At 36.9% G+C, this 16,275-nt stretch overlaps 1 protein-coding gene across 1 annotated transcript; it reads right to left on the reverse strand.

Moving 5' to 3' along the window:
• Nucleotides 1–161: 161 nt before the first annotated feature.
• Nucleotides 162–7,400, reverse strand: tprg1l (tumor protein p63 regulated 1-like). Its single transcript, XM_026270566.1, has 6 exons — nt 7,117–7,400; nt 5,401–5,492; nt 5,144–5,194; nt 4,938–5,063; nt 4,635–4,788; nt 162–3,370 (listed from the first exon to the last, which is right to left on the reverse strand). Exons 1-6 carry the CDS (start codon nt 7,288–7,290, stop codon nt 3,176–3,178), a joined length of 792 nt encoding a protein of 263 aa, XP_026126351.1. The 5' UTR covers nt 7,291–7,400; the 3' UTR covers nt 162–3,175.
• Between the last annotated feature and the right edge of the window lie 8,875 nt (nt 7,401–16,275).

Raw genomic sequence — 16,275 nt, forward strand, 5'->3', positions numbered from 1 at the left:
AACATTTAACAAAAAATGTTGATTGATTTACATTCAATTAATGACGATTTGTGTGGATTTGTACTTAATCTCACAATTTTTTTTTTTTTTTTTTCTGTTCTTGTCGAATTTTGTGAGATTCAACCTTGCATTTTGTACAAATAAGACATATGACAATTGAAAAGTGTTAAAATAACCATAATTTTACTTGAAGCATGATGGTTATATTACAGAAATCAGTCTGATGGCATTCAAGACAATATTTTTTTTAATTACATTTTAGGAATAATCTTTAAAAGAAACCTGGAAGAGTTCAGATTTGGGTGATATAGAAACCGTATTTTACTATAATAACATGAATGAATAGGTAATGCAAATAATTTTCAGTTGAAAAATTACATGTATTTTTGAGCAGAGGAAAAAGTGCTTACACTGGGTGAGGCTATGATTTACAAATTATACACACAAATTGCAGGCATAATCATGCACAACTTTACATTACATTTTAAAACCAAAAAACAACAACAACAACAACTGATGCCTGTTTAAAAATCGAAACATCCAAGACATAATTTCAACAAGGTTACAACTGTTTCTGGAAGCATAGCAAAAAAAAAAAAGAAAAATCCAGACACTGACCAACAAAAGTGCGTATGTATAAAAAAATAAAAATGATCAGAACCCGTAATCTCTCAACAGCAGCAGCCTTGACATGTCATGCATCCTTTAACAAACAGTTCAATTAAAGCCAATCTGTCGACCCCTGAGAAATTAACAGCATCAAACACCCATCTATTTACCTTGGTTAAAAAGAAAAGCTTAACTTCATCTGAACTTTCTGTAACTTAGGCAGGAAATAACATTGTCTTTTAGGTTAAAGAAATAAGGCATAACTCATGATAAGCACACAAACATAAATCACGTGTAACAGAATTACGCTACAGCAGCCACAAGAAGACCTGAAATTCATTTTGAGATATGACTCTTGCTTCCTGTGGACACACTTGAGGATGCATGTCCTCTGTCTTTCATGCTGTGATTAATTTTTTTTATCCAAGCCGGTGTTATATCTAAAAATAACGCTATCAGTACTGTTTGTTCGTTACAACAGTTATTTCACACATTGATAATTGCAATGTGACCATATACATTTTGAATTAAGCTTTATTTACTTTATGCAAAAGTGTTACATTTTGCAAAGAGGACAGATGGTATTGAATATAAATTTAAAGGACTCATGGGTCTAGATCTGAAGAAATCAAAAGAGAGATTATTAGAGATCTCATTTCAGCAATACCAAAGTACTAAAGCAAAATCTTAATTAGTATCTTCATTAACAGTCCAAATTATCTTTATTCAGAGAGTTTCAACCTCTCTGTAAAAGCACTGCAGTTACGAGTAAAATAAATACATCTGATATAATATAAGCCTTAGTTGTGTTTTGATAGTAGTTCTGTTTAAGTTTTGAAATCTTTTTAGCCACATAAAACCCTATTCATAAAACAAACCAAACACATTTTCATGCAAATCATTTGTAAAATATATATATACATACATATATATATATAATTTTGGTTTTGTGATCAATTGTGAACTCATTTGTTTGCAGTTGAATCTCTAAACTCCACTCGTATTTAAAGTCGGTATGAAATGGAAATCTATTTTTCAAATGCATGTTATAGATTGTATTGTGAATGATTCGTCTGTGCATAATTATTTATTTTTACCTTTCAAATGCAATCAACAAGCCATGCATAGAACCAAATTGAAACCCTAGAATTTTTTTTCTCCCATTAATTCATCACAATCAGATTAACATTAACAAAAAAAACAAATATATGATTCAGGTCGCAACTTTACCAGAAATTCTAAATGTTGAGAATGCAACATCTTGAATGCAACCAGATTGATTAACATCACATTTTTATAATAAAATTATATCCGTAAGTAGCAACTATGTTATGTTTCTTTAACTATACAAGTATTAAATGGATTTCACCACATGTATTTTCGTTGGATCTACATTTACATTTAATCATTTAGCTGATGCTTTTATCCAAAGCAACTTACAATTGCTATGTATGTCAGAGGTCACATGCCTCTGGAGCAGCTAGGGGTTAAGTGTCTTGCTCAGGGACACATTGGTGTCTCACAGTGGATTTGAACCCAGGTATCTCATCATCTGCGCCAACACCACCCTAGCAGACAAAACTCCCTGTTTCAGGACTGTTTGGCCTATTATTCATCTGTTTGGTGCTGATGTGGTTAAATGGAAGCTTAAAAAAATAATAATTAAACCCCATTAAAGCTCTGTTGCTACAGCCAAACACAAACGGATGTTTACGGCCATTGCGATGCTTCTTGTGCATTTATTTATTTGTTTGTTTGAGCATCCTGCCATGAGTATTGAGTTAAGTTTTTGCATTAAGGTTACAAAACAGTTAAATTTAAAAAAAAAAAAAAAGGTTTTTTTTATTCCACTAGAGGCCGTTCAGACATTATGCACTTTTTCCATTCCAGTGCACTTTTTTTTTATTGTTTTTTTCTCCACGTAAACGCTGTAGATGGACCTGTAGGACTGTTGCCCTCGCGAATCACATCTTTTGCAATGTCTCGCACATGAGCTTCACGCATTTTAAGATGCTGTGTCAAGCTAAAAGTATTTAATCTTTAACACGCTGCACCACTCATCAGTGAAGGCTCCGATCAGTGGACCAATCAGAAGAAACTGGAGGCGGAGCAAGCATTGCAAGTTTTTGTTAACAGTAGAAAGTTGGCATGTTATGTTATGTTGACAGCAACACAGGGAAGGAGGAATTTAGCACTGCACTTAACCCTAAACCATCTGAAAAGGGCTTCCTTAAGTCATTCAGTCAACCTACAAACTAGCGGACTGCCACAATATTTGTTAAAAATATTCAATGGTCAATAAAGCATGCCAGTAACACAAACAAACTTAATTCTTCAAACCATTCAAACACATTAGAAAAGCTTCTTGTTTTACTACATGTGAATGGAGGAAGAGGTTTGGCTTCATTCAGGCACATCCTGTTGCAGTGACCACTGGCCCATTTCACACACTATCCACACAACAAAACACGTAGTATGTACTGGACACACATACTCAATCAAAAACATATCACTCAGAAACAGCACTTGACTGGAGGATGAGAGAGATGGAGGGAGAATTCAGAAGTTAAAAGCCGATTTTTCCTCTTGTCATGGCGTAGCCCATTTTGGCTTCATTGTTGATGAAGGACATGATGCCCAGGTAAGTCTCGATCAGGAGCGGCCGCTCCAGTATCAGCACACCATTGGCTCGTCCTGGGATGGGGAAGTCTTTATGGGCTTTTTTCACAGCCTGGACGAGCTGCGTCTTGAAATTCTCAAGCTTCAACGGAGAACAGAATGAAATGTTTATTGGACTTATATATACAGTCATGAGATCGAGATGTCTTGTAGGGCAGAACCAGAAGTCTTTGATTGCTTATTTGACAGCCAGTCAAGCACTGCTCGAATTTTCATTTTGAGAATTGTAAAAGTTTAGGATTTCATATTAAGGGTGTTTTTTTTTTTTTTTCATTTTAAAATAAATTTTTGTATGAAGTAGTGTTGTCGTGATAATGGAATTTTTAAATTTGATACAATACCATAAAAAAAATATATATATATAATAATAATAATATTATATATATATATAAATCTTAGAATAGAATTTTTGAAAATTGTTATCTATCTATCTGTCTCTCTCTCTCTCTCATATATATATATATATATATATATGTGTGTGTGTATATATAAATGAGAGAGAGAGAGACAGATAGATGGATAAAAATTTTTTAAAAAATATGCCTTATTAAAATCATAAAGTCCGAAAGAGTCCGAAATTTTTGCACATGCAGAAACGCAGAAAATCTAACCTGATCTGAATTTTCAGAGGCAATGTGTAAACATGATTGACACAACGTCGTTTTTATTTTTCAAAGTGACAATTTTTTTTTAATATATATATATATATATATATATATATATATATATCAAGAATTATATAACACTAATAATACTACTACAAGAAAGAAATATTACTATTGTAATATAACTGCATGATATTTTATTAATATATTTATTTTTACTTTACACTAGTACATTTACAATACTTTTTATTTCTTCTCTTGCAAAAGTTGAGCTTTTATTTTATTAGCTTTGAATCCTCAAAAATGTTGTAAATGATGTGAACGTGCAAAAGCTTAAACTCCCAGCACATGCAGTTTGTTTGATTTTCTGTAAACCACGTCGATCTGAGACGCAGCAAACACCAGATCACGCACTTCCTTGTGTGCACATTAATTCATTTATTATTTATTTAATCATTGAAAATGCACATCTCTAATGCATAAACTGAATATAAAATGTTTGCTAAGATGGACAATTTTTTATCTGTTGTCCCTGGTTTATTAAAATATATAAAAAAAAACAAAAATACATTTATACACATATTCCCACATCTTGGACATTTCTCTGAAACACACAGTGCAGCACTATACTGCTATGCGTGTCAGAGAGAAGAGAATGCAGCTGGTCTCCAAACCGCAGAAGACGAGTACTGAAAACAGACATATCACTATGAATCAAGCTCTAGCAGGAAGCACACGCACCTGACAGAGCGAGGCCACCTTCTCATCCGCGTGTGCCATGGGGTGTCCCGTGAAGGTGGCGTAGGGTACGTCAGTGGACCACGGGTTCCAGCGATTCACGAACGAAGGTCTTGGTCTCTTATCCCACTGGACACGGATACCGGTTCCCTCTCTCCTTCACACACAGAGTATAACACTGCCTAAACCTCATTCAGATGTCTGCTATATAATGTACAATAACAAAACGTGGAGAAAACTATGACATATAATTACAATGCCACATCAACAGGATTACATTTTGTGCACGAGAATGAAGGGTCTTACTTGTTGAGGGACTTCGGGGGGAACTCGAACTCGCCGATTGAGATGGTGTCCACAGCGTTCAGGGAAACTCTGACGACCTGCTGACACTGGAGGTTTATGAAGTCATATTTGCACACCAGCAGAGACCTGCAACAAACCAGCGGCTCGTTCAGAAGCGCTTCCTGATACTAACGTATTAAATTCTCAACGATGACCGCCTTTCTTACCTCTCAGTTATGAGAACCAGTCTCTCTTTTTCATTGTTCCAGTGATCAATTCTGTGGTAGAATATAAAGAGCGCATGAATCTGGCTGAACAGACATAACAGAGAAGCGGTATAGTGAAGTTATCAGATGTAAGCATCAGTACTTCGATGTATGTTGTTGTGTAAAGCTTGCAATCTAGATTCTGTTCATTTAAAAAAATAATGCATGCAATAAAAGTAAACTGACATTGTGCTATAAAAGGGTGGCAATGGACTCACTCTGTTAGGAGCCACACGCTCAGAACCTCTCCGTCTTCTGAAGGCAAGGCAACCGTGCGGATATCATTGACCGCCTGCTCTATCGTTCCTGGCTGAGACCACAACAGAAACAGCTGCTTATTTAGGACTAGATGCTTGAAACTACAGCAAAGTGATGTCAAAAAATGAAAAGAAAAGATACAACTTATGTCTACGGTGTAGTTAAAATCCTTATAGGCCAGTGGTTCTCAACTTTTTGACTCCAAGGTTTCCATTTCCCCCAAAAAAGGTGTTCGGTGGCCCCATGACTTGTCCGGGTGTTTGTGGTTTACAGGGTAAGCAAAAAAGTTTTAAAAACATTTTTCCATTCTTTTCCAACTTCTTTATATTTATATTTTGGCACAAACAGAAAAGCATATATTCAAAATGTGTTATTTTTTACCTTTTCAGGTCAAGAAAATACGCCTTTATAGTTAGGATCCCTCATATATTTAGTCTTTCCCAGACATTGGGAATCCTGGTTCTTTAAATGAACAAGTTGTAGAGAGGTGAATTAAAAGATAAGATATTTCCTAATTTTTATTTGTTTCGTCTTATTTAAAATATTTTTAAGTCATCTTGGTTGAGAACCACTTAGTCCACATCCACAGATGACAACAGCTCAAGATCGAACACAAAACATGATTTGAGTGTCAAAACTCCAGAAATCACGATGCATTGAATGTGTTCAAAATTTATTCTAAATATATGATCAAATTCTAAAACAACTGAAATCACACACACGCACAAAATAACAGGCTGCTCTCAACATTTACATCTATTTATAAAGTAGATACTTTTATACAAAGTGTCATAGAAAGGAAAAGGAACATCACAAACCAGAATATCAGTTAAAGGATTAAATATTTTGTCTATATGTTTCAGGTAGTAAATTATAATTCATTAGAATTATGGCATTTACATCTTCATAATTCTGAAAAGAAAGAAAGATTAAACGGTGGGCTCCATTATAATGGTCATCCCCGATTCATTTCAATAAATTCACAAACGTTGTCCCTAATCTTAAACCTCAACACCAGCAAAACTCTTTTGCAATACAAGACAGTAAGCAGCCTACTTTTTTTATGTTTGCTGTCAAAAATGTAAACATTGTGCGCCATAAATGCAAAATAATTGGACTCTCCTTCAAATGTTTCCACTGTATACCATTTTAAAGTGTAGTGTTCAGTGTACAGTATATACAGTGGGCTACACATTACACACTATATCAGGATTCCATTCTGAACACAGTTTCACATCGTCTTTGCCTCTTTTGGGGTAAAATTGAAAGGGTAATCAATTTTATGTCACATTAATCAGTGATTTAAACTGTTAACTGGGGTTCCTTATTCTAGTTAGTGGTTCATAATTAATGTTACAAGGTTACTACATGTTTTGCTTTCATTCCAGCTAAAAGAGATCGCTGTTTATGAGGGCACAAACAAATGGCCGCATCACAATAACTGGCGAGGTCCCTATGTAGCGTTGTTTACCGAAGTGCGATTCGAGGAGGCTATATCGCATAAATGTGCCTATGATGATAGGCACGTTTACGTTTGATAGGAAGCTTCTTAAGGTTTTGCTATACAACCCCATCTAGTCAAGTAAACACCCTTAGATGCAAACAACTGTACACATAGTACAACCTTTACTATCGAGTCCGGGCGTGTTGTAGCAAATACTGGGCTACTTACTCACCCTAAAGACGAAATAATCCTTGACTTTGGCTCGCATGGTTGGGTTGTGGACTTTAAAAGGCGTGAGGGTCTGTAGCGGGGTGCAGCAGGCCACCGAGGCTCCAGATCGGGCCAAATCCAGCCCATCATCACAGTCCGGGCTCTCCGGGTCTACGCTGTCATTCAGCTGCAGCATTTCACTAAAGCGACGAGAACGAGCCGCAGATATCTGTAGAGAGTGACTGCGCTCAGGTCCAGCAGGGGAACACCCTCCTGCTCCACTCCACGCACGATTTAAAGGGACCCGGTCTGTTTATGAGTTACATTCGGATTTTTAAAGGAACAGTTCAGCCAAAAATGGTCTCGCTGAAATCGCAGCAGAGCTGTGTAGAAACTGATTACATGACTGCATTATGTGATCAGATTCCAAAAATCAAGTCGGCTACTCATATTACAGTAAAGTCTGCTGCATTTTAATTTATAATGCTTATAATCAGATTACAATTTTATGGATTTTTTACATTTATAAAATAACAGATTAACAGAAAAGAAATAAGAAAGAAATTAGCCTAGTGCAGAGAAGTGAGCAGAGAAAATGTTAGGCTTACTCCTCTCAGAAAAAAAAATTTGTTTGGCGCATTGAGATTTTTATTTATTTATTTTTGACATTTCTCACAGTTTTTTCTGTAGTTCAAAATTACCCTTTTTGCATTTTGTAAGTAGGGGGTCACATTTATTTGTTATGCATTTATTATGAATGCTTTTTTACGGCTTTCAGGATTACATATTCAAATAATGACAAAAAATTCTTCATGAAAATTAAAAACCATTTACAAGCAATTAGACCATATATGAAATAAATAATTATGCACGTTGTACCTATAGCTGTGATTTATAGTAATGTATATGATATATGAAACTGTAACAGAGCCGACGAGATGAGAGGAGAGCGGATCCAAGTGCAAGCTTTTTATTTATAAACATGGTCAAAAAGCAGGTAGGGCCGAACAGTGGCAAACAGGTATGGGACGGGCAAGACACAAGAATAATCCAGACGAGGGTCTCCAGTCAGCGAACAACATCCGGAGGGCTAGACAGAGAGAGATAATCCAGCCACAAGATAACAGTCCAGGCAGGGGCAGGGGCAAACGGTAAAACGGCAAGACCACAGGGCAATCTTAAAACCAAAGGCAAGGATCTATACACAGAAAAACTAAACTGAACTAGGAACTATGAATAAGACAAAACTCTGACAATAAACTGGCTCCGTATTGCAGCTTACACTAGGCCTGCATCTGAAAACTAAAAAATGCTGTCTTCGGAGGATGCATTTCAGTGTAGGAAGGCATTAAGACACGTCCAAATTCATTGTAAGCTTCAGTTCCTGTCACCTTCATATGCATACCTTCGTATGTTTTTGATCAACGTTTTCCTCTTTTTATGTCATTTCTGGTGAGAAATTAATATTGCAGTAATAAAATGTCCACTTAGTTATAACCAAAGCACTCTATATTTTGCTATAGATCATTAAACCGTTACTCTGCCTCAGAAGCCTGTCCGAAATCAGTTTCATGAGGTGCCTTCGTGCAAAAACGCTGCCTGCAAAGTCAGTGACTGATATGGGAGCAAGTCTTGGCTTACCTGGCTTACACATAACATACTAATATGCTTTTAATATCCAGATCCGTTAAAGGAGTTTTAGGCTGCATTAATTAGGTAAACCGGAACCGGAAACACTTCCCACTTCCTTCGAAAAAAAAAATAATAATAATAAGTCATGGCCTAATGGTTAGAGAGTCGGACTTGCAATTGAAGGGTTGTGAGTTCTAGTCTCGGGCTGACAGGAATTTTGGTTGGGGGGAGTGCATCTACAGTGCTCTCTCCTCCTTCAATACCACGACTTAGTTGCCAATGAGCAAGGCATCGAACCCTCAACTGCTCCCCGGGCACCGCAGCATAAATGGCTGCCCACTGCTCCGGGTGTGTGTTCACAGTGTGTGTGTGTGTGTGTGTTCACTGCTCTGTGTGTGTTTACTTCGGATGGGTTAAATGCAGAGCACAAATTCTAAGTATGGGTCACCATACTTGGCTGAATGTCACTTCACCTTCAATTCAATTCAAGTTTATTTGTATAACTCTTTTTACAATACAAATCGTTACAAAGCAATTTTACAGAAAATTATGTTTCTACAATATTTAGTAGTAGCGTATGGTGGTGACTGTCAGTTTGTGCACGTTTGACAGGATCTTTAGAAAAAAATGAATACAAGACATAGTCAGCCAGACGATGAACGTAATTAATATTATTAATTAATAATTATTATATGATGCAGTCACACATGTAGCAATAATTGTTAGTTCTGTTTGTTGATTCAGGGTCCAGAATGGAGCTTGTGTAAATCCTAGTTACCACGGGATGTAAATCCCGTGGCGAAACATAGAAACGAAATAGAGACATCATTAGGATAGCTGCTGATCCAACAAAGTAAAATTAGTTTAACCCAAGCTGATGAATAAGAATGCACATTTGATCAGATGCAACTACACTCAAAATTTAAGAGATACATTATTTGAATGCTTGGCGAGAGAGATGTGTTTTTAATCTAGATTTAAACAGAGAGAGTGTGTCTGAACCCTGAACTCTGTCTGAACCCTGAAGTGAATTTTCTTTAAGCTCAGAGTTTCCGAGTTGGAGGTGTGTCAACAAAAACATGGCAGAATCGATGGATGAAGCATCTGCTGTGTTGATGGTAAATTTGTGTTGAAATCAATATTTTAGTTGTTGTATAAATTTGAATTGGTTAATTTCTTAGTATGAAGCTAGTTAATTACATTTTAAAAACGAAAAATCCTATCAATTTTTTAACCTATAGGTGAAAATTCATTTGAGTAGCCATGTGGCATGTTGCATTTCGTGAACTGCTTTAAAAAAAAAAAACTCTTTCTTGTGAGTTATTGAAAGAACGACGTAGTAATTAAGACTTGTCAACTTGTAAATACAATAGACAGTAAAAGAAATGGACACAGCGACCCCATTGGATTCAACGTAGACAACTGAAGTCAGTTAGAAGCACACTCTTCCTGGGGGTCATCTGACAATTGTAAGTCTTCTAATCGCAGTGCCACGAGAAATCTGAATCACCCACCGAAACGTTGTTGAATAATTTTGTCCCGTTGATTTTATGGACTCTCTATGGGCTTCTCCCTTGACTTCATGCCTCCACCCCCCCCCCCCCCCCGATAGCCTTATAGACAGTAAAAGATTGCCTGCGAGCTTCTCCTCCTGTCCATGTGGTAATTTCTCTACTGTGTGACAGAGAGTTGCAGGTTATGATGCAATCGTTAGCCTATTTTTACAAAAACTGCTTCTACGGAGCCACAACGTAAGAAACAAGGTAATGGTACAGGATCGAATAAACATGTTGTTCGTTTAGATACAGTGATAACTTTATTTAGCTTTTCCTGTCCTATAGTTGTAAAGCACTGCAGTTTATCTTTGGGTGCGATGGATGAAACTGAAGGATTAGACGCAGTAGAATCATCAACGTTTAATAGTAATGACTATTTGTATGAACATTTGTTATTGTATTTCTGATTTTATCTATTTTATCAGTGAAGAAATTCATAAAGTCATTACTATTAAACATTGATGGAATATTTGAATCAGGTGATGTCTGGTTATTTGTTAATCTAGCCACTGTGCTAAATAAAAACCTTAGATTGTTTTGGTTATTTTCAATGAGTTGAAGCACAGTTTTTAGGGCCTGTCTATAGCTGGACATTTCCACGCAGTTCTAAAAACGTCCAAATAAGAATTTCTCCATTTGTGCTTAAGACTACGAGTTTCTTTATTCAGAGAAAAAGAGTACGTGGAGTATGGGATTGTTGCGTCTTTGTGTTTACAGAAATGTGGCTGATGGACAAAATCCCAGACTCCGGAATTGAGCTAGCTGGGTTAAGTTCAAGTTCAAGTTCAAGTCTGCTTTATTGTCAATTTCCACATGTACAGTACATACATACAGAGAATCGAAATTGCGTTACTCTCAGACCCCGGTGCATACAGATAACATTAACATTAAAGCCTAAAAAAAATAACTAGATCAAATATAAAATGAAGTCAAATATAAAATGAAGTTAACACTCCATAGAGTGGATAGAGTGATGTCAACATCAGGTAAGCTCCGAGGAGGAGGCCTTGCAATTTACACAAACAATTTGTGGTGCTATGATGCTAGGACGATTATTAAATCCTGTTCTCTTGATGTGGAGCTTATGACTGTGAAATGCAGACCTTTTTTATTTACCACGTGAACTGGCAGCAATTTTTATTACTGCAGTATGTTCCTCCAAATGCAGATGTAAAGCAGGTTATGGGAGAACTTTACAAAACTCTGAGTCAGCTACAGGCAACCAATCCAGATGCATTTTTCATCGTTGCTGGGGATTTTAACAAGGCTAATCGGAAGTCTGTTTTACCTCATTTTACCAGCATGTTACATGTGCAAAAACAGGAAAAAATACACTTGATCATCACTTGATTATACACAAACATCAAGAATGCATTACCTCCTATTGGCAGCTCTGACAATTTGACTATTCTGTTGAAGCCTGAATACAGACCTAGAGTGAGACAGGAGCCACCAGTGGTCAAGGAAATTAGAGTGTGGCCACAGTTGGCTTTCTCATCCTAACAGGGCTGCTTTGAGTGTACACAATGGAACATTTTTAAGGAAGCAGTAACATCGGAGGACTGTACAAACCTAGAGGAATATACAGAGACTGTGTTGGGATTTATTAGCAAATGCATTGATGATGTGACTGTTACAAAATCTGTCAAGCTGCGTCCAACTGATAAGTGTTGGCTTACATCAAAGGTTCGAACATTGCTAAGGCTTCAGGATGCTGCATTTAGATCCGGTGACACTGATGCGTACAATTTAGCAAGAAATTACCTAAAGAGAGCAATTCGAGAGGCTAAAAGAGAGTATGGAAAAAAGTTGTCAAGTAATTGTAATGACGCCAGGGACACATGGCGGTTATGGCAGGGATTTCAGACAGCTATAGACTATAAGCCTACTGTCCAGACAACAGAAAATGATCCCTCTCTACCAGATAATCTTAACACCCTTTTCTCTAGGTTTGAGATTAAAGATGATAAACTAGCACAAAGGCAGGTGCTGCCTCCCATCAACCAGGCATTCCAACTGACGTCAGACAGCGTGTAGAGGGTTTTCTAAAAAATCAACCCTCGAAAGGTGGATGGTCCAGATCACATCCCAGGTTGCGTGCTAAAGAAATGTGCAGAACAGCTAAAGGATGTCTTCACAGACATATTTAACATCTCCCTCAGCCAAGCCAGAGTTCCCATCTGTTTTAAGAGTGCAACTATAATACCCTTGCCCAAGACGCCAAATCCAGCCACCATGGATGATTACCGTCCTGTAGCCCTGACCCCAATAGTTATCAAATGCTTTGAGCAGCTTGTTATGAACCACATCAAATCATGCTTCACCTCAGTTTGACACATTTGGAAAACAGGAACACATACGCAAGAATTTTATTTGTTAATTTTAGCTCTGCTTTTAATACAATTCTGTCACAACAACTTACTGAAAAGTTGCTATTGCTGGGAGTGGATCTTGGCATGTGTAGATGGATTTTGGACTTTTTGACGGAGAGGCGGCAGACAGTCAGAATAGGTAACAAAATATCAAAGACAATCACAGTAAGCACAGGATCACCACAAGGGTGTGTACTTAGCCCTTTACTGTTTACTTTGTTGACACATGACTGTTCTGCTAGTTTTAACACCAATCATATTTTAAAGTTCGCTGACAGGACTACAGTTGTTGGCCATGGCTTACAGAGAGGAGGTGCAAAAGTTGATAGCATGGTGTAAAACACACAATCTTGTCCTTAACACCAATAAAACCAAGGAGATGGTTGTCGACTTCAGGAGGACTAGTCACTGGCACCATCTCCCACTGACTATAAGTGGTTCTGAGGTGGATATAGTACACAGTGTCAAGTTCCTGGGGGTCCATCTGACCAATGAGCTAACCTCCAGTGACAACACAACATAATTAAGAGGGCCCAACAGCATCTTCATTCTCTCTGTAGACTGAAGAGGGTGGATCTCCCTATTCCAGCCTTGACCATGTTCTATAGAGGCACTATTGAGAGCATTCTCACATATTGCATCTCATGCTGGTTTGGAAACAGAATGGCAGAGGAGAGACATAAACTGAACAGGATTGTGAGAACTGCTGAAAAAAATCATTGGTGCTTCACTGCCACATATTAAGGACATCTACACAGAGCGCTGTGTGCATAGAGCAAATAGTATTATTTATTGAAATGGGCAATAACATCATCACTTTGAGGTACGATATATATATCAGTAAGGTCGATTCCATGCGATATAATTCAATCTAGTGTATGATTAAAACAATGAGTGGGCCCGGTGACATTTTGCTTGATTCCAAAATAATTTATTAGGTCAGTAAACGCAAGTCCTAATGCATCATTTGTATTATAAATGTAAATATTAAAATCTTTCAATCGCTTTATCAACTGTAACCAAAAGGTCTGAGAGGAAATCTGCAAATTCTTTTAGTAATTCTGTATATGGCCCTGGTGGTCTATACACAGTAGCCAGAGCAAGGGATAAAATATATTTATTTTGCATACCTAACAGTGTAACATTAAGCAGAAGTATTTAGAATGAGTTAAAACTGAATCCTGTTTTCTGGGTAACATTGAGAATATCACAATATATTGTGTGCTATGACCAGTCTGACGGGGCTCATGCTTATAACAGTAATTTGGTGGAGTAGACTAATTTAGACCAATATGTGGCAAGGAGACAAACAGTGGCTGCGTCCGAAATCGCATACTTAACGAGTAGGTACTAAATTTCAATAAGTACATACTTAACGAGCGCTAAAAGAGTACGTACTCTACAGCCAAATCTCGTTGAGTATTAATGAATTCCGCCATGTTTACGTATCGTGACCTATGACGTTATAACAACTTCAAATATGTGACTGACTGCTACAGGTTTATTTACTACCTAAATATTTTGATGTTGATGCAATTTGCTCCTTTTGTGGTCGGTCTTGTTGAATACACAAATGCCCTTTTATTGTTATTGTAGTTTAACCAATATATTTGTGTTGTTTTTATGTTTTAACTCTATTGAAATGACCCACAGTTTAATCCTTGAAGATTAAACCCTTCATAGCATCAGTAACTCCATAACCCTACCTCGTACGGTTTTCCTCAGCTTTTGCAGGTATTTGTAATATCTGCACAAATAAGACGTTGATCAGGTGGTGAAGATCTCGACTTTGGAGAAGAATGTTGATTTTACACTTGAAAAATGTAAGTATTACTACTTAGAAATTAAGATTACCTCAGAAAGCATTTCTAGCCCACCCCAACACTTATCAACAATAATAATGATAAATGGTGACTAATAATTATATATATTTTTTGTAAAACAAATTGTAATTCGTTTTTTTCCTATCTATGCATAACTTCACACTAGACAAATGCAGCTAAGATGAATACATCTAAATATTCAGTCAAGTAATAAATCAATGTATGTGTTAATGAAACAATTAGGCTATACTTTATTTACTGACATCAACAGGAGACATGAATAAACAAGTAAAATAATAAATAAAAGTAACCGTCACAATAAATAAAATACAAGTCAACAACACATGAAACAAAACTTTATTCAGAAATTGTTCTGTATTTGAATGTTTACAGACGGTGAACCCACATACGTCCATCAGGTCCCTCACTGCTGCAGTCAGACTGAATCTGATCATGATGAGAGAGGGACATCGAGTCCTTTTCTGAATGCACAGAGAGGATGAGGAAGACCATGATGAAGACCCTGAACAAGAGCAGGAGAACATGTGCGGGACGATCTGACTGCTGCTGTGTCTGCTCTCCATGAGCACCACGACCCGTAAAACATTTACACAGAGTAAAACACATTATATCATGTTGTCAGCATTCTATTTATTGCTGAATTAAATTGTATATTTTTACAATTGCATGTTAATTTGATAAAGCTTCATTATTTCTGTGATTTAGTGAACTGAACTGGTGAGCAGAAGGTTGCTGGATCAATCTCCACCGGTGTGTCTTTACTCCAGGTGACTCCAGAGGGATTGAGATCCTATAATAACAGCACTGTAATTCACTTCAGATAAAAGTGTCTGGCAAATTAATACATGTAAATGTAAATTTTGTGAATGCTTTTTTTGTGGCTTGGGCAGAAAAATGCTTAATAAAGCTGCTTATTTCTTAAAGCTTCTTTTCTTCAATGTTCTACTATAATATTAATGCGTGCATACATTTAATACAGTTTCTATTTGGGGTTTTAAAGGGTCAGGTAATCATATAAATTCAGTCATTAATGACTTGCCTCCATTCTGTTCAATCCTTTGCCTGAACATAAAAGGTAATTTTGGTCAAGTTTCTCCTGCTGGTTTGTGTCCATACAGTATGAGTCAATGGAGCCTGACTTTCAGATTCTTTGTGACATTATTTGATGATACTTTATAAACTTCTGAAACTCAGGCTTTATTGAGTGATGTTGTATGAACAGAAATCAGCAGAACAAACTTGACCAAAATCACATCCTCAGTGTCTTTTGGTCTTTCTCTAGATGTTCTCGCTGGCTCTGGGGTCACTGAAGATGAAGAGACCACAGCAGCATCTGGTCCTGATGAGAAAACAAGAGGAGATGCAGTGATGGAGCATTTCACCCATGGCACTCCATCTTCTCCATCCTCAGTACACACAGCAGTCTGCAGACATTTCAGATCCTATAAAGATGCACAAACACAAAACAAAAGCTGTCATTTTGACAGCACAGTGTCATTTCATTTCTGTATTAGAAGTAACAGAATGATCTTACTTTAGATTTTTCTTTCAGGTTTTTTCCACAGATGCTGCTGTCACCTGCTCCACCACAAAAGATCTGCATCAAATGTACAGCAAACAAGAATCAGAAAAGTGCTGTAATAACTGTTTATTAATAAACTACAACTTAAGATTTAAAATATGTTTTGATGACTGTAGTGTACTCACTGAGAATCTTTGATGGTAGCATTTCTTCATCAGTCTCTCTGCAGCAGATAAACACACGTGTGTCTCATCT

Source organism: Carassius auratus, chromosome 8 (genome assembly GCF_003368295.1).
Source record: "Carassius auratus strain Wakin chromosome 8, ASM336829v1, whole genome shotgun sequence".
Taxonomy (NCBI): Eukaryota; Metazoa; Chordata; class Actinopteri; order Cypriniformes; family Cyprinidae; genus Carassius; species Carassius auratus.